Source organism: Dunckerocampus dactyliophorus, chromosome 2 (genome assembly GCF_027744805.1).
Source record: "Dunckerocampus dactyliophorus isolate RoL2022-P2 chromosome 2, RoL_Ddac_1.1, whole genome shotgun sequence".
Lineage (NCBI taxonomy): Eukaryota > Metazoa > Chordata > Actinopteri > Syngnathiformes > Syngnathidae > Dunckerocampus > Dunckerocampus dactyliophorus.
Genome location: NC_072820.1, coordinates 4,396,460 through 4,421,880, shown reverse-complemented (window position 1 = coordinate 4,421,880; position 25,421 = coordinate 4,396,460). Strand labels below are relative to the sequence as shown.

Below are 25,421 nucleotides of genomic sequence, written 5' to 3'. Positions count from 1 at the left end.
GAATATATATTTTTTTAAATATGATAGAGTGAAGCCACAAAATTCAAAGTGCAAACTGTATTTTTGTTATTTTGTTGATCTTCAGGATCAGGATCAACAAATCCAAGGCAAAATCTTTCAACGAGCTTGTAAAGTATCATTATCAGCATCAGTGTTGGCAATACTGTGCCCGGTATTTACCTTTTTCATTTGCAGTATCGCCCACCCCTAATGTCCACTATAAAGTGTATGTCTGCTTGCAGGTTGCTTGGTTCTCTGCTTTACATTGCAAATACACCCGTGTTTACATTTGCTCCACGCTGACAATTGTTACTATGGGTTACCTTGACTCACAACACAGGTAACCAATCAGAACTCACTAGGGGGGCAGTTCAAGAGAAAAAAAAGCGAGGGAGCAAGATCTGACAAGGACTGACTGAGAAGAGAGGTGGGAAGATCTACCTTAACTTCAGTGATAAACAACCAGAGTCACTTTACTTGGACTTCTCACAAAAGGAAAGCGATCCCTGGTATGTAAACAGATGAGGCTTTCGTGTTTGCCAGATGAGAACAATTTCCTTTTCTTTTTTTGGATCCTCCGGTCGGCCGCTGTCCTGCTGCATCCATACAATTTATCAACCCAAGGTAAACCTCCTGCTTTTTCTTTGATGTCATCATGTTAGTAAATGCTATTCTGTTTGACGCCATAATACTTCAAAAAGAAGAGTTACAGGCTAGCCTGTAGGCTGGCTCAATGTGAACGGCATGTGCTAAAAAGGAAAGTGAAACCAGTTTCCAGAGCAGGCTGCTCACATTTTTAACATGGGGTGTTTATCAAACACACACACACACACAAACGTATAGTGTATAAACATCAGGAGTGTTGTAAAAAAAAGAGTTGCTGTGACCACCACCAGAACTCCCTGATACCCAATCTGCCCTTACTCCATATTTCAGTGTTCATTTAACAAGGCCCTGTTACAGCAGGGAAGCCGAGGGCCTTATCAGCTGCACCCTCACTCGCCATACTCTTATCAGCACGGCCTAGTTCACACACAAACCTCTCTCTGTCCAACAAACGCACACTCTTTCTATCTCGCGCTCTTACCCTCACACAAGCAAAATGGGGAATGAACGGTACGGGGCCTTATCAGTGTCCTGAGGGGCTTGGCAGCCACTTCACAGGCTCAGATCCCCGTGCAAAGGCCACAGAGACAAACCTATGTGACCAGAGCACCAATGAACAAAGGCTGCGGAGTCGTCTGACAGGCTGCAGGGCGTGCTAACAATGAATATACAGGCAGCACAATGGCGGTGGACAGCAGCTGCCGTTCAAAGAAAGAACAATGCGAGAATTAGAGATTTGGTCCGCAGCAAAAAAAAAAAAAAAAAAATTGCTGCATTCGCTACTAAAAGGAAAACATGGCAACTTGCCACGCTGCGCAACCGGAGCCTGAAATTCAGGTTAGGAAGGAAGTACAGTAGCTGGTAATTCACTGACTGAGTTGTTCCAATGAGGGCCGCCTACAGAACACTTGAAGGTTGTGAAGGTTCATCTTTTAAACACCAGTCTAATGTAGGTCAACATACACAAGATTTTTTCTTTATATAAAGACAAAAACACCTTAAATATCGGATTTGTGTGACGGTTTACAGAGCAAATCTTGCATCCAAGTGAAATTGTATGTATTTTAGGGATTCGGAGTCCAAGGGAGTCCAAACTTTTTGCACCAAGGGCCACCTACTGAAAAATGAGAGGATGCAAGGGCCAAGTTATATTTATTTCAAGAAAAAAAAAGTGCATCTCAGCATTGTGATATAGGTGAAAAAGCCTATTAGCTTTGGTCTTTGCTATTTTTATCCTATTTGTGCTGTTTTTTTTCCAAATATTTCAACTTCCAATATTCCAATATTTCAACTTCCTTAAATAATTTTCATAAAGTGTTTCTCATAATACGACTTAAAAAAATGTATTTAATGTTTAAATTCTATGCTATTAAAATGACATTATTTTTCCTCATATTACAAGATTATTCTCAGAAAATTGTGACTTTTTAAAATTTGAATACAACATTTTTCTCTGCATATTTTGACTTTATTCTCGCTCCCATACTGAACAATGGCAGCACGCTGCTTTCATTTTTGTCCGTTTACGGAGGCGAAGTGTTCAAAAGCAGGTGCACCGCACCTTGACGTCGACGCCAGGAGGCAGGGGTCCTGGGGCGCACGTAGCTGAGGAGATCCGCCGCGTCCGATTCGCCTCCACGCATTGCCTTGTTGTTTCCTAAACTCTCAGGTATATACTCTGTCACAGAATGCCTCCACTTTTAGGCAGAGTGTCCCTCACTTGAAATGTACACAATGGGGAGGGCTTTTCACCAGCATGGAAAGGCATGTGCGCGCACCCACTGTGCAAAATGTATCGCGAACCCACACCGCAGTTCATAAGACCGGATTGTCCCGTGCAGGGCGGACTGTACGGTACACGGTTTTAGCGTGCTATTTTACTGGTGTGCCTCTTTTATTTTGAAAGCCTGACTTCACTGGCTAGAAGGTTTGTTACATCGATGTTGCCCTAGTGTTGCCGTGTAGACTGGAGAGCATTTTTAGAACCTACTTCCTGCAAGTCGGCCATGTTGGTTCGTAGGTATCATTTTATTCCAATAAAATGGGGTTATTTGCAACATATCATCTTATTTTAAAATGAATTTCAACTGATATTTTTCGCACCTTTGTCTCTCTTCGCCACGCACAGGATGTCGTTTGTAAAAGTACCGATCTCAGGTGCAAACTACTCTTTGAAAGCCGCCAGCAGCGCCAACAAATGCAAACATCACAGGAAGCGAAAAATGAGGAGGCCATTGCTGTCTAATATGTTGGCAGTGGTTTGGCACAAGTACTCAGGAAGCGGTGCCTCCTAACTGAGCTGTGCTTCCTGTTTGATAACTGACCCAAACATGTTGCGCCTCCGTCTCACACGCTAAGATGCACTCTCATACTCACCCCCGAGAAGCTAAGAAAACATCAAGAACCGCAAAGCCGCTAAGGTTGGAGGATTAATGGGATTAAAATATGCCAGAGAATTAATTCCTCAAAGCTATTTCCCCAGGAAGCTACTGTAGAGGCCTCAAAACCTGATTAGTGGCGGGATCTTCAACAGAAAAGACCTAAAGGTAAGGTGCAGGTGTGCCACCATGTTGATGAATTCTCTTTTAAACTTGCAAATTAAGAAGCATCTGTGCAACAGCGGGAGAGAGTAAATCCCTCCAGCATCATTTTAACCTCAGAATTATTCAAACGCGTTAGACCGAGGAGCAAGAATCATCAGAGGATGGGAGAGGAAGGACTGGAGTGATTACAGGATTTAAAAAAAAAACAACAAGAAAACAAAATAAATGACGGCTTGCTTTGATTCTAAATGTCCCCAACATGTTGTAAGGAATGTGACTGTAACGACTGCGGGACCTTGAATGTTGCGCAAAGACACAACGTTTCATGTTCATTGCCAGCTGCTTCCCCAGAGTTGCACGCACACACACACACACACACACACACACACACACACACACACACACACGCACATCACAATTCAAACACTTCCTTCCTGTTGGTGGTTTGGCCTCTTTTAGAAGATACGAGTGAGATGCACGATAGTAAAAAGCAGTCTGTACTGTTTAAAGTGTATTTCAGCTCTGTGAGCACACGTCCCTGTCAAATAAGTATGCAATTGGTGACCTTTTGGTCTCCATTTCCACTTCGCGCCTATGATACTCATGTCTCTTATGTTCTTTTCTGACAGGTTCAACCCCGACCACAGGACAAATTTCCTAGCTGCCACTTCCCCATTTAAAGTTGAAAAACTTTGTTTCCCGTGACATCTTCTGGTCATTTAGTCTACTCACAGTCACTGTTGAGACGTCAGTATCATCACATCCTGGGGTATGCTCTCCGACGATCGACTGAAGGTCCACAACTTCTGCCCGCTGCAATTCACCAGGCGATTCGGCCCAATAATTGCTTCTGCCTAACGACAAAAACACATCGTAGCCCTCAGAACTGGGATGCTATAGCCACACCGTTACATCTGCAGGCTCGTTTGGCATATTCAGCCATGTTACAGCAATCAGAGCTCATCTTTGACTTCGCCAGTGACCATGTGAACCTGTCAGGGGTGAGTAGATGTCAACAGCGTGTCAATTGTGGGGATTTTTCTTTTTGCCAGTTGTGATAAATACAAAAGGAGGTGAATGCACTTTGTTAGGTTGCCAAATCCAATTAGTACTGTTTGAAAATGTCTCTTTAAAAAGGTACTACCTTGATCAAATGTTAAGGCTAGTTGAGAAATTGCAAGGATTTACATTTTGCACTGTTGGATCTGAAGGACGTTCTAAGTAGAGCATAAAAATGGGACTGAGTAATGAGTAAGCAATTTAAGTTTAAGACCAGTGCCTTAAAAAGCCAAAATGTGGATTCAGTGCCATTTTCTGTCAGGTATTCACACTGTCGTGTTCTCTTGATGGCAAAGGCAAAAAAGCTTTCTTTCTTTGAAATGCCGTCGGACTGTTGAGTTGCACAAGCAAAGCATCTCGCGGCGCGCCATTGCTGCTAAGGTTGGAAGCAGTAAGACATTTGAAACTTCTTCAAAGATCGTTATGGAACAAAAAAGTTAAGTGGTACACCTAAATAAATGTCAGCGGCCCTGAGCCGGAGTATCCCATTGGCTTTCCATAAAGACACGGGACCATCCCAAGCCCAAATGAAGGTTGTTACTGGTGCCAAGTGCAGTCTAATAACCATCAGACGGCATCTGCAAGAGAATGGTTTTAGGAACACAAAAGGTCTTCAAAGGCCTCGTCTCCTTCAATGCCACAAAATTGCCCATTTGGAATTTGCACCAGAGCACCAAACTTGGGACATTGAAAGGTGGAAGAAAGTTTTATTCTCTGATGAGAAAAAATGGAACTTTCACGGCCCTGATGGTTTCCAACGTTACAAGGAGATCCCACTTGAGATGCTTTCCACACAGCACAGTGGAGGGGGCGCCATCATGATCCTTCAATGGAACAATAGAGCTTCGGGTTGTGCAGGGGCGTCAAACGTCAGTTGGCTAAGTGGAGATGTTGCAGGGAGCATCCCTCATGACTGAGGGCCCTCGTCTGTGTGGTAATGACTGGCTTTTTCAACAAGACAACGCTGCACTTCACAATGCCCGCCTGACAAACGACTTCTTTGAGAGGAATAAGTTCTGTCTTTTGGACCATCCTGCGTGTTCCCCTGAATTAAATCCAACTGAGAACATTTGGGGATGGATGGCAAGGGAAGTTTACAAAAATGGACATCAGTTCCAGACAGTGAATGCCCTCCGTGAAGCCTGGAGCAACATTCCGACTAGCCTCCTGGAAACACTGGCACACACCAATTTTTGAAGTGATTAACAAGAATGGCGCAGCTACTCTTTGCCGAGTCCTTTTTTTAACATTTTATTGGTATTTTAGGGGAGTTTGGTTTTTTTTTTAGCTATGGTCTTAAAGTTTTGATCAGTAGATGAACAGCCTTTTTCACTTTAATGCCTGTCTCCACAAATTGTTTACTCTGATTTTTTTTTAAACAAACAATTTCTTTGTTTTGCATTTTGAAGCTCTACTTAGAACTCCCTAAGATCCAACAGTGCAAAATGCAAAGTCTTGCAATTTTTCAAGTGGTCTTAAATTTTTTTTACCAGAGTGTATTATTGCAATGTTTTGAGTCATTACGTGACTTAAATGTAAAAGAAAAAGTATTGTAGGTAGAACTGTTTATAATACCGTTGATCTAAATTGGGGGTGAAGAAATGTCCTGTTTTCCCAGGACATGTTCTGTTTTCGCGTCTTGCCCTGGCAGTTCTTTTTTGTTTTGTTTTTTGAGAGGCGTTAGGGCACTCTACTGCATGTGACGCAGTTCCCGAGATGCTGCCGTTGAGGTGGCTTTTTGAATTAGGGTTGCCAAAAAGCCAAAAAAAAGCATGGAGTGCATGGAGTCAATCCTCTGACGTTTGCAGAGTCCTGGTATTTGAGTCCTGTGTCCTTCTGTTTTTGGAATAATTTTCGTGCCGGTTTTTGAACGTTCTTCTTAAAACAGCTCAGCATGATGCAATGCAATACTAAACACCAGTGGATCCCAGCAGTTTATCTGTTTGTTTGTTTGCGTTCAAAATAACTTGAAAGGTTCTGAATGGATTTGGATGAAATTTACAGGAAATGTCGGAAATGGGATATGTAAGAACTGATTACATTTTGGGGGTGATCCAGATCACCATCTGGATCCAGGAATTTTTGTAAAGGATTGTGAGATAGGACCATTTTCAGCATTTGTGCATATAACGCCACAAAAATATCAAAGACAGATCCAAAAAATGTAGGATTATTATTTTGGTGTGAATCACGATATGGGGGGCGACTATGGCGGAGGTCTGCCCACTCTGAGTGCTTCTCTTCTTTAATTTTTTTCCGGCTGAAAATAGCTGTTTTTTTCTGCAGAAAACACATCTTGTTCACATTGAATCAGTAATAATTTATATACTGTATGTCATGTCACGGGACGCACGGTGGCCTAATGGTTAGCATGTTGACCAGGAGATTGGGAAGATCTGGGTTCAACTCTCCGTTGGGCATCTCTGTGTGGAGTTTGCATGTTCTCCCCATGCGTGCGTGGGTTTTCTCCATGGATTTTCTCCAACATTACAAAAACATCCATGTTAGGTTAATTGATGACTTAGAATTGTATCATAGCTATAAATGTGAGTGTGAATGGTGTGAATGGTCTATATGTGCCCTGCCATTGACTGGCGACCAGTGCAGGGTGTACCCCGCCTCTCGCTGGGATAGGCTCCAGCATACCCGTGACCCTGGTGATGATAAGCGGCATGGAAGATGGGTGGATGGATACATGATGGCAGAGCCCTACATTAGCTTTTTCTCTTTTTCTACACTGTCGGAGCGGTGCGCATGGAGAAGAAACTTTCTGTTCACAAAATATCAGTTTAAATGCCCATGCATGAGCCTGCCGCAGTGCTTGAATTGTTTTATTTTAAAGCTGTATACCCCGCAGTACATGATAATACGGGTAAAATGTACGGCAAACGTGTACAACTATTAAAAAAAACACACAATTTTTACATGTTTATGTGTTTATGCTTCACTGATCATGTTTTTTCCTCAAGCGTTGAGATTTTGCGCTTTATTCGGCGGTCCTTGAACACACCATAGTTGCTGGGATATGAAACTTCTACTCACTTTTAACACAGTGGGAGAGGTTTAAAATTAACCGTGCCGTCCATTTTTATAGGCATTATATTGTGTGTCTTTACCTAATGTTGTGGCCGGTTAGTGTATTAACGTGTTTTTATCTTTCTTTGTCGTTTGTGCAGTTGAAAGATCACTCAGATGTGCCTGCTGTGATCATGGAGCCGTTTCCACATCACCACCTGCTGGCATATTCAGGGTTTTTATGCGAAGAACCACAGGCAGAAGACCCCCAGTTGCTTAAAGGTCAGTGCCTATGATACCTATGATGAAGTTCTCCTTTATAGAAATCATTTTTCTACTCATGCCAGGTGTGTCCAAGCTTTTTCGTCGAGGGCCACATACAGCAAAATTTGATATTTTTTAATAAGTTGATACTATTACTTTATTTGTTATTAAACACGCTGAAAGCACTCCAGTGTCGGTCAAGATATGCTAAAGAAAATGCTTAGGAAAACTGGCCTTTGTTTGGAATTTTGCCCATCATCCACAATCCTTATGTGAAACATGAAACATAAAAAGGGAAACATATTTATTTCCCTTTTCTGTTCTTTGAGTATGAGCCAGCTATCATTGCATGTCATGAGAAGTGCCTATTTTGACTACAAAACCCTCTAAAACACCTCTAACTACATTTTATCCTTTTATTTACAGTACATGCTGCATCAAAATAGGCACCAACCATGACGTGCATTGTTAGCTGGCTCATACTTTTTCTGTCGGTAGTCGGCCACCGATATTGACATACAGTATAAATGTGACCGATGAAATATCCGTCAACATCGAGAACGTTTTTTTCCCCTACATTGAAAGCCGCCATCGAATTTTTACCGTCAAAGTCGCAGAATTGCATCAACAATATTGAATCATGAAGTAAATACTGTGCCGCTTACAAGACAGGGAGGAAGAAGTCACTATTTATTTTGCAAGTAGAGCAATGGCAACAACCTTACCACAATCATAAAAATATCGGGGGAGGAGGGTATCATTCCACATACCATTCTTACTCAAGGTTTTTTTAAACAAAGTGCTAAAAAACATCACACAGCAACACAATAGGTAAATAACAACAGACAAGACACTGCCAACAAATAATGCTGAATAATCAACATGTGAGCCCTAATCGTGTAATTTAGCAGCCATTTAAAACAACAGTTCAACAAACACGCTGGGAAACAGAAAGAGCTGTTGTCAAAACCATATACAGTACTGTACATGGACGCCGCATCAAGCGCTGAGCCTTATGTCAACGTCGCCGCCATATTGGGTGTGGCAAGGCTGCGCTGTAAGTGAATACAAATAAATGTACTTACTTTCATAAAGCGCCTTTCTACAAAGAAATTTAACTTAATGCCTGTCGTTTATACATTCACACACGCACTAATACACTTGGGAAACAGTTTGGCACCAAAAAGAATGTATTCGATCTTCTCAGGTGGCTAAGATAAGAACTTTATTGATCCCATTGAGTAGTTATAATTGAATAAAATAAGAATATAAAATAAGAACATGAAAGTTATCAAAATAATAATCAGCACATTCATGTATTTTAAACAGTACCCCTTTAACTAAAAATAAATTTAATATTTCCAAAAACAACAACATAAATCAAGGCACAAGAAACACAAATGTATTCTTATATAAAATATGTAATACATGAATTATCTACTCAGAGTTGGGTGGAGTAGCCAACAAAACAACTGTACTCATTTACAAGTATTGTTACTTTACAACAATTTTACTCAAGAAAAAGATATGTGATGTTGCACATATCGGTATGGGTTGATATTGGAATCGGAAATTGAGAGTTGGACAATATCGGCATATCCGTTATCAGCAAAAAGCTAATTTGGTTTGGTTTGGTTTGGTTTGGTTTAGTTTATTTGAACATGAAGGTTACAATGGAATACATCTCGTGAATCATTTTTTGACAGTTCCACATGTCCAAAAGGAGTAGGAAGAAGCAAAGCTTATTTAATCCTACCCCCCATCCATTCTACATCTAGTACAGTACATGTAGTTCACTTCCTGGATTCCATGTCATGTTTTCAGTGATAGTCAGGATAACACATAATAGATAACGGTGAGATAACCCTCCCCCCAAAAAAAGAGAGAACATTCATAATAATGATAATATGATGACAATACTAAATAAATAAATAAATAAATAAGAACAAAGCTTTTTTTTTTTTTTAAACACAACAAAGAAAATTATAAAAAAAATAAATAAATAAATAGAAATAAATAAATAACAAATAAAATTTAATTAAATAAATAAAAAATAAAATAAAATAAAATAAAATAGAAAATAAAAAAATAAATAAATAAAATAAAATAACAAACCTGACAGAACAATCAGGACTCTTCTGCCTTGTATTTGGCAAACATCAACTGCTTGTATTGTTTTTTGAATTTGCTCATCTCTGTACATTGTTTGAGTCAATCCGTTCCATAATTTAATTCCACACACGGAAATGCTATGGGTTTTCAGCGTTGTTCTCGCATATAAATGTTTTAGGTTTAATTTTCCTCTAAGATCATATTTCTCCTCTCTGATTGAGAAATACTTGATTAGATTTTTGGGTAACGAGTTATTATTAACTTTATACATTATTCTAGCGGTTTGAAAGTGTACTAAATCTGCGAATTTTAATATCTGTGATTTTAAAAATAAAGGGTTTGTATGTTCTCTATACTTGGCATTATGAATTATCCTCACAGATCTTTTTTGCAGTACAGTGAGTGAGTGAAGATTACTTTTGTAGTTATTTCCCCATATCTCCACACAATACGTTAGATATGGTAATACTAAGGAACAGTACAGAGTGTGGAGTGATTTTTGATCAAGAAGATATTTTGCTTTATTCAATATAGAGATATTTCTCGCCACCTTTTGTTGTATATATTTAATATGAGATTTCCAACTCATTTTTTCATCTATTATAACCCCAAGGAATTTATATTCTTCCACTTTTTCAATATCCGTTCCATTAATTTGTATTTGGTCGTACGTGTCCTTTCTACTATTACCAAATAGCATTATTTTAGTTTTACTTAAATTCAGAGATAATCTATTCTTGTCAAACCATGACTTTAATATGACCATTTCATCCTTGACCTTTTTAATGAGTTCTTGTGTGCTTTCACCAGAACAGAAAGCAGTGGTATCATCGGCGAATAAGACCAATTTTAAGTTGTTAGTTACTTTGCAAATGTCGTTAATGTACAAGTTAAACAGTTTTGGTCCCAGTATGGACCCCTGTGGTACTCCACACGTATTGTGTAGACTCCCAGATGTATATTCTCCTAGCTTTACAAATTGTTTCCTCTTTGCTAGGTAGCTTTTAACCCAATTTAAGACTAAACCTCTAATTCCGTACCTTTCTAATTTTGAAATTAAAATAGTGTGATTAATTGTATCGAAAGCTTTTGTCAGATCCATGAATACTGCAGCTGCGCATCTTCTGTTGTCTATGGCAGTAGTGATTTCCTCCGTGATTTCCATCAGTGCCATAGAAGTTGAAATGTTGGCTCTGTAACCATATTGACTACTTGCCAATAATTCATTCTTATTAATAAATTTGTCCAACCTATTATTAAATAGCTTCTCCACAATTTTCGAGAATTGTGGTAACAAGGAAACTGGTCGATAATTTGTAAATTGGTGTTTGTCTCCTTTTTTGAAAATTGGAACCACCTTGGCTGTTTTCATTTTGCTTGGAAATATTCCAGTCTGAAATGATAAGTTACTAATATATGTTAACGGGTCTGCGATCTCATTGATGACCCTTTTAATTGTTTCCATTTCGATTCCATGACAATCAGTTGATGTTTTTGCCTTAAAATGGTTAACAATGTCAGTGATCTCCTTTTTGGTTACAGCAGTGAGAAACATAGAATTAAGGTTCCTATCGATAATATCAATCCCTTCATCAATTGTGTCTTGTTTTGGAATTTCCTCTTCCAGTTTTTGTCCAATATTTACAAAATATTCATTAAACATTTCAGCTACCGCATTCATGTCATTCCTGTAAGTGTTTCCAACCATGAAATAGGGAGGATAGTCTGCTTTCTTAACGTTGTTCTTTATAATACTATTTAAGATGCCCCAAGTTGCTCTCATGTTATTTTTGTTCTTATTTAGTACGTGACTATAATATTCCCTCTTACACACTCTCAAGATAGTTGTCAACTTGTTTTTGTATGTCTTATACTTTTGTTCTGCTTCTTTAGTCTGTTGAATGATAAATGTCCTGTATAATGTGTTCTTCTTTTTACAGGCGTTTTTTAGTCCTTTTGTCATCCATGGCTGCTGGTTTTTCTTTTGCTTCTTGGGCTTTTCTTGCCAGGGACAGTTCTTATCGTAGAGCTCCATATAAGTACCAAGGAAGCTGTCATATGCCTCGTCCACATCTGTTGCACTGTAGACACTCTCCCAACTTTGTTCTTCTAGACCTATCTTGAAGGCACGGATGTTGTCCTCTGTACGCAATCTTTGAAAAGTCTTTTTTGCCTCCGCCTGTTTTTTCTTATAATGTTCATTGTAGATTGTAAACACTGGAAGATGATCACTGATGTCACTAATTAGCAGGCCACTGATGGTGTTGTTATCAAAGTCATTGGTGAATATATTATCGATGAGGGTGGCACAGTGGTCTGTTATTCTACTTGGTCTAATGATTTTAGGATATAAACTCAAGCTATACATTGTATCTATAAAGTCATCTGTTTCCTTGCACTTGTGTGAGTTCAAGAGGTCAATATTGAAGTCTCCACATATGAAAATAGTTTTCTGACCTATGTCTGTAAACGTTGTCTTAATCCAATCCTCAAACATTCCAATCTTTGACTTTGGAGTTCTGTACACACAACTTATTAACACATTTTTGCTTTTTTCTTTACAGATTTCAATTGTTATACATTCTAAAATGTTATCAATGACAAATGACATATTCTTTACCATTTTGTAGTTCAAATGTTTGTCCACGTATAAGGCCACACCTCCTCCATTTGCATTGTTCCTGTTTGCACACGTCATTTCATATCCTTCCAGCTCGAAGTCCATTCCTTTGTTAGCATTAATCCAAGTTTCCGAGATTGCTATAACTTTGAAAGGTTCTTTGAATTGATTCAAATATTGTTTAATATTAGTAAAGTTTGCGTTCAAGCTTCTGCTGTTTATGTGTATGATGGATAACTTGTCGTCGTTGATGAAACTGTTGTTGTATTGCTCCTCCGTATAATAACGGCAGTCGTTTGTAATGTGAGAGAAAAAATTTGAGTCTGGATCAATATCTTTTTCCATATCCAATTGTTTGTGATCTGTAAAGTGAAAAGTGTCCAATTGTAGATCTTCTTGTAGCATATTAAAGCTGTTTTCCTCCATGTTGGGAGACCTCAATATCTTTCTAGGTCCTTGATGTCTTTGACAGCAAGAACTCTGGCCTCTGGTCCTCCATTTGCTTTGATGAAGATTTTGCAGTTTGCACTCCATGTTCCTTGAATCTTTCCTTGCTTCCTCAGATCACGTGCTTTCTTCGCAATCTCAGCGTTGCGCTTGGTCAGGTGGTCATTCATGTAGACATTTGTTCCTTTCAGCTTCTTTCCCTGTTTCAGCAGGGCAACCTTGTATTTCCTGTTGGTGAATTTGACGATGATGACGGGTGTAGTGCGGTTCCTCCCATACAGTGGGATGCAAGTATCAATAGATTGGATGTCTACATCCACCTCCTTCGATTGCAAAAAATCAACAACTTGTTGCTCTGTTGAGGCGACATCCCTTTCGTCTGGTTCTTCAGTATTCGCCACTGCTCTGGCATAGGACCTTGGTTTAATTCGAAGTCCCGTCACGACCACGTCATTCATTCGTGTGTTCTGATCCATATCATCTATGGTGTTTTTCAGCTTCTCAATGATTTTATCCTTTTCTTCACGTTCTTTTTTGAGAGTGGCTCCCAGTGCGTCATAACTTTCCTGTAATTTTTTATTCTCCACTCTCAGACCTTGCATTTCTCTTTGTATGGCGTTGGTAGTCTCTATCAAACTGTAAATTAGTTGATGCAGGGAGTTGGAATTCTCCACAAGTTGCTGCATCTGTTTTCCATAATCCTCCATGGTTTTCGCCATAGTATACTCACTCTTTTCCATTGAACTTCTTTCTTGCTTGTTTGCGCGGTGTTTAACCTTCTGCAAGGCTGTCGCTGTTGCTTTGTCTATATTTCCACTCAGGTGTGTCAACTGGTTAACTGTGTCATCCTTGTAAGGTCTCGGCGGCGGTTGTGGTAATTTCAGATATACGTAGTTAGAACGCACAGAAAAGAAATATGCGTTTATGTTTCACATAAGGATTGTGAATGATGAGCAAAATTCCCCAAAAGGTGCAGTTTTCCTGTAAATATAATTCAGTAATTATACCGCAAATTTTGGGATCAATCCGATACCAAGTATATACAGGGCCGGGATTGCAGATAACAATCAACAATATCAACAATAGAAGGCAATGAACAATATCAACAAAATACTACTATTTTCCCCTTATATTGCATATAATCGTAAGCAAAAATAAAAGCAATAGTACAAAATAACAAGTAAAAAAATAGTAATGGCTCTCATTCTAAACCTCAAAGCCCAAACAGTATAACAATATACAAACTGCATATATTTGTGAAAATAAATATCAACTTGATACTGATACTACGCTTGGTGCTGATATCAAACATTCAATATATCGACATACATCGCAATGGTTCATGATTTCCTGAATATTCCCTGGTGGCCAATAAAAATCGAGGTCGGGATTCGCGCATGCTCGTTTCACATTCGAGGTCAAGGACCACCCTCCGTAAAAAAAAAAAAAATCCAGGAAGTTAAACATAACATTCCTTGCTGTAGTCTGCGAAAGACGGCTCATAAATTGCATGATAATGTAGACTTGGTGGGTTCCTGCTGCAGCATCAACGCTATAGCTTTACCCGTCATCAGTTCTGGGAGTTAAGAGTAAGTCTTTGCCGTTGTGTCGGTTCGTTCTACTCTCATCTCCCAAGTTGTATGGGCAGCTGCGGGCTAGGCTAGGTGAGCTAGAAAACTACTGCAAAGCCACGTTTGTGCCTGCTAGATAAAAGATATGACCTTTTATAACTTACCTGCTTTGCATCTTTTATCTTGTTACCCTGTCAAGTTGTTTAATATCCATGTCTGACAGCTTTTGGTGGCCCTCTAACAGATGTTCTCCAGGTCCTTCAAAGAGAAGCGTCAATCAATGCTGCTTTGATCTTTTTGAGATGGATTTTATACTCCGTAATCGATATTAAGTGTGTGCTGCTTACTATGTTTTGCTACACAGTCAAATCTTAGTTGATCTTATGTTAATTGTAAGAGTTGTAATGTTCAGTAATGTATAAAACTGCATTGCTGGTAGGTGTTTTATTCAATTTAATTTTGCGCAGTTACATAAATGAAGGCCATTCTGACCTAAAAGAAAAAAAAACTGAGCTTGTTGTATCTTATTCGATTGTGTAGGTCAGGGATGGCCAAACATACTGAAAAACTAAAAATTAAAATGCGAAAAAAAATAATAGTTATATACTGTATGTATTGGGGCGGGGGGAAGACAACCTGCAACGTATTACAAATGACAAAAGGTATTACAGTAATCGCTTGTTTATCGCGGTTAATTGGTTCCAGGCAAATTTCCTTCTTTATTAATAGAATATTTTCGTAGTTATGGCATAGAAAACCTGCTTACGATATTGTGAATACGCTTTTCAACATTATTAGAGGCATCTACACATGAAATAGCATCCATATACTGTAGTCAACCTTTACATTCGTATTAGACATCATCTGAGAAAAGAAGCTGTTTATCTTGTAGACGTGCGGAATTGGTGGCAGACAGGAAGTGACATTGGGGGTTCAGAGTTGAATTTTAGGTTGTCGTGGGCTATGGCCGCAACAGTAACCCATGTTATTAGGGGTAGTGCAAGGTTAAAACTTGTCGTTTAGAAAAAAAATGTCTCGCGGGCAAAAATTAATACAAAAATTAATCAATGACACAATAAATGAAAATGAACGTGATGATTTTGCCAGCCTCAATATGTTGCCACGTGTATGCGTGTTTTCCTCGTCTCTTGTATCCAAGCCGGCAGGAACAGGGTTCACTCTGGTCATTGCTTTCAGCACCTTGAGGCGTTTGTTCCATACAACGGCATGAACGGAGTGAGCCCTTTTGTCAGTCATACCGTCTCTTTGTCTCAGTGGGTCGAAGCGGGGCTGGCAGCATACACACAGTATATTGTCATCTTTTTCATTGTGCTTTTCTTAAAAGTAATGTTAAAATCTTGTTTCGTTCTCGTAGAACCAATATCTTGATCAAGTATGGCGCTCGTACTGACACCTACTGACCAATGTAGAATACTACATTCACAAGTTGAATGGTGATCTTAATGGCTTATACTGTATTTCTATTTTAGTTCATTTATCAATTTTTATGCTTGAAAATGCATAATTTATGCAAAAAAATACATGCTATTTGCTTCAATATGCATATTTGAGTGATTTATGTGGGCTATTAGTATCAATATTTCAACAATATCCCCCCTTATTACGGCTTTTTGTTACATATTTGCTGTTTTTTGTTTTCTCGTTTTATTGTGTTTTTAAGAATGTGCCCTGGGCTAATAAAAAACAAGCCAAGGGCTGCAAATTTCCCCTGGGCCGCCCCCTGAGTGTACCTCATATATACTGTGTGTATGTATGTATGTATGTATGTATATATATATATATATATATATATATATATATATATATATATATATATATATATATATATATATATATATATAATATATTTTTTTTTTTGCTTGAAAGAGGATGAGATGATGGTTTTGTCACCGGTTATCACTACTCTACTGCTGGTTACAGTAACTGGACATTAGTGCCTCTTGGCTTGGCTGCCCCTGATAATTAAATATACACCTTAACAAGGTACTTCATCACATTGGTGGCACCACCATATAAAACAGTCCATTAAGCAGTCCTGCTCTGTGATTCACAATTATTCATATAGTGTCTGGGCCCTGAACTGACAGAAGTCAAGGCAATACACACTAGGACAAAAATGGAAACCCCCACGCTTAAAACCGTCATATTTGTACATAAAAGGTCAGCATCCTGAAGTCTTATCTTTACTGACAGAAAAGTGATGTAATGAAGCTGCCAGTTGTTAGCATGTGAATCATCAACTAGAGACAATAATGCATTTGTTTGAATAAAAAGGCTAAAACCTTTTTTTACATATATTTGAAGCCAGAGCTTTGATATTATTATAGTAATAATATATAATTTTATGACGTGGACACGTGTGGCTTATACACCGGTGCGGCTTATTGTATATATGTACAAATCTTTTTTTTCTCTCTAAATTTAGTGGGTGCGGTTTATACACCGGAATTTACGGAACTGTTGCTGACTCTTGTTTGAGTAATATCACTTGATCAAGCCTTCTCTAACATTCCACACTACAAACAAAATAAAAATATGTATGATTTGTGTCGAAATTGGATCGGATGTCAGTGTCTGCAATATCGGTGTCATATCGGAAGAGAAAGAATTGTAAGAGAAATGTTTGTTTTTTGCGGGAATACAATGCTTGCTTCTTGAAGGGAAATTACCTGGAAGTCCCACTTGATTCAAAGTAATTGTTGTGTTGATACTTGTGAATTGTGTCTTCATCTGCCATCTAACCATTGTGTGGTGTGCTCTTCTCTGCGGTCTTAAGTGGAGCCATGTGAAAGTGGAGACGACGAGACCATGGAAACACTTATTGCTGCTGACTCACTTCTTGACTTGGACTGTTCTGACACCTTGTCGTTGGAGCAACACTATTGTAAGTGTGCACCGTCCAATCTTCTGTTAGAGGTCGACCAATGTTTCATAAATGTTTTCAGAGAAAGAGTTTTATCGATAATGAATCGGGGATGGGCATTTGATATGAGAAAATTCATGATAGATGAATTGCAGTGGTTCCCATATCATTCCGTTAAGGCCGCACTGCTACTCAAGTGAACAGTTTTAGTAATTTTAATGCATTCATGTACAAAATGAATCACTACATTTAGGAAGAAAGTTGAAGGCCCTTTTATTGTACACAACACAGAGCAGGGAGTTTTGCACTTCTGAGGTAAAATAAATTGAACAGTGACTCAGATAGGATACACTTTCAGCCTTAATGTAAATCATCATTTCCCGTGGACTAAAAAGCTATTATTCCCTCACCCCTATTCCATTAATGCGTCTGTTGTTTTTTCTGAGCAGGAGCAAATTGCTTTTGGAGAATAGGATCTCTGATATAAACACAATTTAAAGTTGGACGGAATTATTGTTGAACTCACTGACCACCCTTACTTTGCCATACTCATAAATTCAAGGAAGCACGAGTGCCATTTCATGGGGTCTTTAAAGGTTATGGAGATTATTATCAAGCGTTAATCACATGCACGTTGGCAGCTTCAGCAGACGTAGTGACCAAACGATTTGCACACATTGTATATGGAGCGCTGGTGCACATTGTGCGTTCAGTGTTTACAATACATTTACTTGCAGCGGCCCGCCACGGGTAAATTTGTACCGCCACAAAGAAATTTGGCCTTCCTGTTCGCCCTGACTCATAAACATATTTTAAAGCAGGGGTGTCCAAAGTGTGGCCCTTGGCACATTTTAAAAATACACGTTAACAAAACAAAAATAAAGAGCAGAAATGAAAAAAAGAGCAGTAATTTTTTTAGAATAAAGTCAAAATATTAACAGAAACATATTTTAATATATTGACAAAAAAAGGTTGCAGTTGTACGAGAATAAAGTCGTAATATTATGAGGAAAAATTACATCATATTAGTAGCATAAAGTTGAAATATTCAAGAAAAAAGTATTTTGAAAAAAAGAATGAGAAACAACACAAAGAATGAAGTTGTAATTTTTTTGAAAATTAGGTTTGAGAAACAATTATAACATTACAAGAATAAAGTAAAAATATTAAGAGGAAAGAGTCGTAATCAAATTGGAAAAAACGTGGCAATTTTCTGAGAATAAACTCTTACAAGGAAAAATGTCACTTTAGTAGCATGAAAATTGGTTTGGGGAAAATGTTTCATTTTGAGAAGAAAGCCAAAATATGATGGGGAAGTAGGCCTGTCATAACGCATTTTTCTGGATGATAATTGTCCTAGGAATTATTGTCGATAATCAACATTATTGACAACAGTTGTTGAGACCATTTTTTTCATTAATTATATGGCATAAAAATGAGTGGTTGCTTATTGAGTGGAGAGTATTGAGGACCCCACAGAAGTCCTTGGTGAGCACCTACTCCTCAACCGCCTGAGGACAGGTGTGGGACGTTTCGGAGAATCAATGCAGCGTGGGGGGGCCTTGCAGACAGTGCCCACTTGAATGTGGAGACGCCCTACAGACTGTTGACCACGTCTTGACCAGCTGCCCCAAATACCGGCCACCAAATGGCGACCCTGGGCCTAATAAACCTGAATGGCAAGGCTCTGAAGACATACGCAAGAGAGAGAGTAAACTGATTGGTGCCACCTGCCTCGACTCCTGTCTCGTTGAGGGTCGCATCTCCACATTTGGTGGCCCTCGACGTGGGTGGGGCTGTTGGCTGACTCGCTGCAGGCTGGCGAGTTGGTTGGCGTCGGTGTAGTCTGCCCCGGGGGCGCAGCCAACGCCCCATGGTTTTGGCGCGTTGAGCCCGGTTCCGGCTGCGAGGGGTGCCACAGGACGTGACGAGGTGTTTCCGCGTGTCGGCCGCGCAGGATGCCTTGACTACGGCCAGTATGGGATCGCATAGGCCTATATACAGCAGGTTTTAAAATTGTTTTTCATTATAGGGAATAACCTGATATCAATATCTACGGATGTCACATTTTTATGCCAATATTACATATTTATGCCGATATCAGGCACATAATATAAATTGGCCGATATTATCGGACATCCCCGGGATAAGGTCAGAGTGAGGATTCACTGTACTTCCATTATGAGAAGAAAGTTGAAATATTTGGGGGAAAAACACAGATAGGGGAAAAAAACAAAACAAAAGAAAAATACGATAGTTAATAGTGATAATAGCTATCAGTATTTTTCACCTACATCACAAAGGTGAGATGTAGTTGTTTTTTTTTTTTTTTTTTAAATGTATATAACTTTTTAGCATGTCTATATGTGTTGCTATACAAAATATCAGAGTGGCCCTTGGTGGAAAAAGTTACGTACAGTGGATGACATTGTAGCACCCCTTCTTAACACACCTTACACTCACCTGATCTGCCAGAGAGTAAGAAGACGTTACAGGAGGGATCAGTGTTGCCAACTAAGCCACTTTGTTGTTATGATTAGCCAGCATTCAGACCCCTTTAGATTCTCCAAAAAAGTGTTTTTTGTGCGCCTTAAAATCACAAAGTCAAATGTATACCAATTTTGTCTGATTTATTGGTCAACCCCTAACTCGCATGCCCTCACCTACCCACTCTGCCTTTCAGTGTTGGACTCATTTGACAGTGAGTTATTATTTTTAGTCGCCGTGCTGTGCTTTTCCATTAAATTTGTGTCTGAACACTTCCCACAGCCCAGACCTTTCTGCCATCACTGGGTGACGTCATCACTGCTCCTGTCACTCAGGTGACTGTGTCAGCAGAAGGGGTGGTGGGGGCTGTTGAAGAGCCGGAGTGGCACTCGTTGCACACAAATAAGCCTACGACACAGCTGCAGTCCAAAAAGAGAAGTCAGTCACTTGCTAATGATGATTTTTTTTTTTTTTTTTTTTTTTTTGGAGTATGTAAAATGTCATGTAAATTGCATTGTTTTTCCCCCTTCACCTTGCAGGTAGAAAACGTCATCGAAGGGCAGAATCTCCTACTCCTGACATAATAGTGAAGAGGAATAAATACAATAAAGGTACAGTGGCACCTCAACATTTGAATGCCTTGAAGACTGTACAATTTGGAAACCGAGACTCAAATTCATGCTTTGGCTTGTTGAGTACACATTTGATTGATTTGACATATTTTGCATCTTGTTATTAGCAGCATTTAACAGTTTTGCGCTTATAAAACATTAAAACAGTACCTGTGCTGTTAGAAAATATGGTGATAGCTTGACTCTGGACCGGATCAATTCAGCTTGCATTATAGCGGAACCTTGGTTAGCGCCATTAATGTGCTCAAAATGGTCCGACTCTTACCGAAATGGACGTTACCCAAATCAATTTTAGCGATAAGAAATAATGTCTGTCCAATTAATCCGTACGAGATAGCCAAAAATGTTAACACAAAACACGTTTTTATAGTTTTACATCCACATAACAATTCTAAATGCATATAAATGATGAATGAAAGAGATAAATGAACGTTTGAGGTTACTTTAACCTTCATTTTTACCTTCACTGAAGACATGACTGTTCCCAAAGACACAACGTGGCAGTGAGATCAACCTCCATAATCTTCCTGTTTTGCCATGAGTTATTTCTTGGATTCAGTAAATAAAGCCAAAATAATAAATAATAATAATAATAATAATAACAATAATGATAAATAATAAAGCCAAATAAAGTTGCAAGTGCCAGAATTTTGACAAAGAAGGTGAGAAACACTATTGAACTCAAGAAATAACTCATGGCAAAACAGGAAAGTGGTGGTTGATCTCTCTACCGCATTGGCAACAGTCAGGTCTTCAGTGAAAGTAAAAGTAACCTTAAATGTCCAATTATTATTCCTTTCATTCTTCATTTATATGTGAATTGTTTTATGCATGGAAGAGTATAATTGTAAAACTATAAAAATGTGTTTTGTGTTTACATTTTTGCGAGTCAACCACTGATGACGTCATAGGCCGTAGTGTCCACAGTATGTCCCGTGGCACATTCTAAAAGTAGAATTTAACAAGAGAACTAAAAAAAAAAAAAAAAAAAAAAAAACAACACTCGGAAAAATCAGCAGTACTTTTTCCAGGATAAAGTGAAAATATTGAGAGAAAAATGTTGCACTTTAACGAGAAAAAGTCTGAATTTTACGATTATGTAATGTAATATTTTGAGGAAAAATAATGTCTTTTTAATGTCAGAGTCTCATAATATTATGAGAAGCAAAACAAAATAAAAGTTATTTTTGGGAAATTAGGTTGGGGGGGAAGTTATAATATGAGAATCAAGCCATAATATGACGAGAATAAAAAAGTCGAAATAGTTGAAAAATTAAAAACAAAACAACAGAAATGGAAAACCAGCTGTAATTTTACGAGAATAAAGTCAAAATATTAAGAGAAAAAAAAGTCGTATTCTCACGAGAAAAAATGTCTCAATTTTACATTAATAAAATGAGGAAGAAAAATGTCATTTTAGTAGCGTAGAGTTGAAGAAAAAATGTTTTTTTAATGTAATATGAGAAACAAAATAAATGTAATTTTTGTAAAATTACGTTGGGTAAAAGTTATAATATTATGCGAATGAAGTGATATTATGAAAAAAACATTTACTAAGATTATTAAAGAAGAAAAAGAAGAAAAATGGGGAAAAAGGGCAAAGAATAAAGTTCATACTAATAGGATTTTTCACCTCTATCACAAAGCTGAGATGCAGTTTTTTTTCCTTGAAATATATATAACTTCTTAGCATATCTTACATGTGTTGCTTTACAAAATACCAAAGTGGCCTATGTCGACGTTAACCAAAAAACAAGGTAACCGAGGTGGAAGCTAACCGAGGATCCACTGTACTTCCATTGGAACAATTGAATGGATGGTTTTCAAACTTCGACCGCGTGTTGATAAATCACAGTATATTGGAGCAGACCCATCATGACTCGTGGGGTTTTACTCTACATCGCTTCTTGTGTTTTTTTCTCAGGCGGGAACACACTTTACCTGTGGCAGTTTCTAATGGAGTTGCTGCAAGACAGACAGGTTTGCCCCCGCTACATTAAATGGACGAATCCCAACGCAGGAATCTTCAAACTGGTCAACTCAAAGGCCGTGGCAAAACTCTGGGGCAAACACAAGAACAAGCCAGATATGAATTATGAGACCATGGGCAGAGCACTCAGGTACAGTACTAAAATCAATCTTTACTTGAGAAAAACACATGGATTGTTGCTCTGTTAATTTCTATCTACCCTATGTGGTCATGTAGGTATTACTACCAAAGAGGCATCCTTAATAAGGTGGAAGGCCAGCGCCTTGTCTACCAGTTCACCTCACTCCCCGAAGACATGATTTATATAACAGATGGTGATGGCAGCAAAGAGGATGAAGAACATGACAGCAGTGCTAATGATGAGGGCGTGAGTGAAGACTCTGATGACAGCGCTCTGTCTTCGAGCGACCAATCGGTGGAGGAGAAAGATCCCATCCCACAGAAAAAGACGTCACTTAGCTCTGTCCAGGCCCCGCTTACCCAACGTAGCAGGCCTGCTCGTGACACGGGTTTTCGACCTTCCAACTCCAGCCTCATCCAGGAGCAGCATTTGCCCATTGTGTCTGCTGAGATGCTGCGCACCCTTCAGAATCTGCCGAAAGTCCAGTCTCTCCAACCAGCAGGTCACGCCTCAGTCTTTAAGACGGCTCAGCTGCTGGGGAGTCTGTGTGAGCAGCAAGCTTCGGCTGACAGGAGGGATGCGCCGGATACACACGACGAGAAGTCCCAGCCAGGACCAAAAGCTTCGCAGGTGGAGCCCCCGCAGCTGGTGCCTCTTATTGGCTCTGATCAGTAGATTACTGACCCACCCACAAGCACACACATGCACCGCACTCCACTGACCCCTTCCACTCTTTAGTGTCAGAAAGCATTTCATTTATTCTCTTTAAGGAAAACAGCACTTTCGGGGGAGTTTTGCCCATCAGCCACAATCCTTATGTGAGACATGAACACACGTATTTCTATTTTCTGTGTCTTCTAAAGATATAAAAACAGCTAAAAAGAGGCAGCTAAGAATGCACGTAATGGGATGCACTTATAAAGCCTTCTGAAAAAACCTTCTGAAAAAGCGCCAACAACGCTCCATTTATATATCATATGATATGCATATTAACCAAGCTACAGCGACATTGTTAACATTTTTACACCAAAGAACTACGTCAGAGGCGTAGTGACCCCTCGCCACACCACACCAGCTAACTTCTAGCCGTCTAGCAACTAGCTTCACCACACAGTAGCTCATAGCGCATCGCCATCGCGCTCACAACGCCTCAGGCCACTGTCGAAAGGTAACGCTACATAATAGAGCTGCCGCCACTGCTGCTGTGTTTTTGTTTTTGAGTTTGGAAAAGTTACCGTTAGGTGTAGCGTTCGTTTCTATGTTGCTATGTGAAATCAGTGCGCCCAGGAAGGAAGTTCCGATAATGCTTAAATTACATGTTATCATGAATGTGCCTGTTACTACATGGCCACTTTTTAGCTGTTTTTATATCTTTTAGAACACACAGAAAAGAGAAAAGTGTGTGTTCATGTCTAACAAGGATTGTGGATGATGGGCAACATTCCCCCCCACCCCCAAAAAAGTGCCATTTTCCTTTAAGTTGGACTGTGTCAGCCCATAGCGTTGCAGAAATTGACCTGATGTTATCACAAGTCTTCTGCCATTCCTATGTTCAGTACATTTGACACCAAAGATAGACACTGGAACCCACAGCGGCTCTGCACACACCTCCGCTTGCACTTCTGAGCTGCCATTACTTTTGCCCTCCGTCCCCTCGTATCCTGAATCATTCCTCTGCCTTGACAATGACTTTGCACTAATGTTTATCTCTGCTGTATGTTTCTTCTGAAAGTGCCTGAAGATCTCAGTCCATCCTGCCCCTCCTTTTATCAAGGTGAGGGTATTAAGGGAAACATTCCACTTTTTTATGGACTTCTGTTTGTCTTATGAATTGATAAAACATAAGGGATCACTGTTAGAATAGTAATTTAGCACTGCTGCTGTTGGTATTGAAGGTATCTTCAGCAGACTTTTTTTTTGTTTTTGACAATCATGAGTGATCTCTCGACTTTTATTTAGCTACTGTGCCTCCTATATTCACACTGCAACTATTTAGTTTTTGTTTCTGCTATGCACACATTCTGTTTTGTCTGAAGTTATGTAAGTGCTTATATGGAACTGTAAAGCCTTGATATATTAACGTATTGTATATTTACAATATGCCTGTGAACATGCTTGACTTGTGCCTTGTTGCCATTTTTCTCCCTCAGGTTTTGTTTTGCATATCGACTGTGCAAAAATGACAGTGGCTGGCCCTTCATAATGAAGTAATGCTAAGTTCAATGTGTTTTGTTTTCAAGTTTATTTCATTTTACTTTCATTCACTAAGCCGGCCCACACTCCTCATAAAAACTAAGCTTTAAAAAAAAAAAAAAGTGTTTTACACCAATATTTGTGACAACCGATTTCAGTTATAACTGTGCCTTTGACCTCTGGGAACTTTATGCAAAAAATGTCCTACTTTAACATGAAGTAAGACTATTAATTGGGGAATCTTTACTATTTGCGTTTACTGGCGGTGTCTTGATACTGAATGGTTTTAATAGAGGGAGAGGTGGCGTTTTCTGTTGCTTTGGGTGGTGTGATGATGCAGTAAGGATGTGGTAGAATGCAAGCTTATGCTCAAGCTATACACAATAAATATAATCTCAGTTTTTGTGTAAAAGTGATTCCAGTTCATTTGCACATATTTAACGAGAGGTACAAATAGTGCTCTGTGTTACTGTTAAAAAGTTTTATTTTGACGCAATATTTTCATTTTATGTCAACACTCAAATACTGTTGCTTGCTGTACTGAAAAGGGGTTTTAAAGTATTAAACATAAGAAAAATCAGATTTGTATTTTAAAATGCACAGTTGCCTCACAAATTCAAGAGGCAAGACGTGTTTACAGTGCAGTACTTTCATAAAACGCTCGTGCACATACTGTACAAACAAAACAATATCCTGAAGCTTTCAACATAAAAGCCGAAAATTGCGACTAGATGCCATTATGAATTTCTAAACATAGTAGGCTATTATAAAGAATGCGTTCTTGGAAGCTAAATACCTGAAATAGCTGAGTAAATACCATTAGCGTTTGGACGACTTCCGATGTACTTATGCTGGCAACATGTCTCCAGTCATTGTT

At 39.0% G+C, this 25,421-nt stretch overlaps 1 protein-coding gene across 4 annotated transcripts; it reads left to right on the top strand.

The window, feature by feature from the left end:
- The first annotated feature begins 377 nt into the window (after nucleotides 1–377).
- LOC129169799 (ETS-related transcription factor Elf-1-like) lies at nucleotides 378–25,050 on the top strand. 4 transcript variants are annotated; one of them, XM_054756592.1, is made up of 8 exons: nucleotides 378–509; nucleotides 3,779–4,150; nucleotides 7,385–7,505; nucleotides 17,035–17,142; nucleotides 19,891–20,046; nucleotides 20,148–20,219; nucleotides 22,165–22,360; nucleotides 22,447–25,050. In XM_054756592.1, the coding sequence occupies exons 2-8, from the start codon at nucleotides 4,091–4,093 to the stop codon at nucleotides 23,024–23,026; spliced, it is 1,293 nt and encodes a 430-aa protein (XP_054612567.1). In that variant the 5' UTR covers nucleotides 378–509; nucleotides 3,779–4,090; the 3' UTR covers nucleotides 23,027–25,050. The 4 variants fall into 4 exon arrangements, with proteins under 4 accessions (XP_054612567.1, XP_054612548.1, XP_054612559.1 ...); XM_054756573.1 differs by having other exon boundaries at nucleotides 384–624; XM_054756584.1 differs by lacking the exon at nucleotides 378–509 and adding an exon at nucleotides 700–3,152.
- The last annotated feature ends 371 nt before the right edge of the window (nucleotides 25,051–25,421 follow it).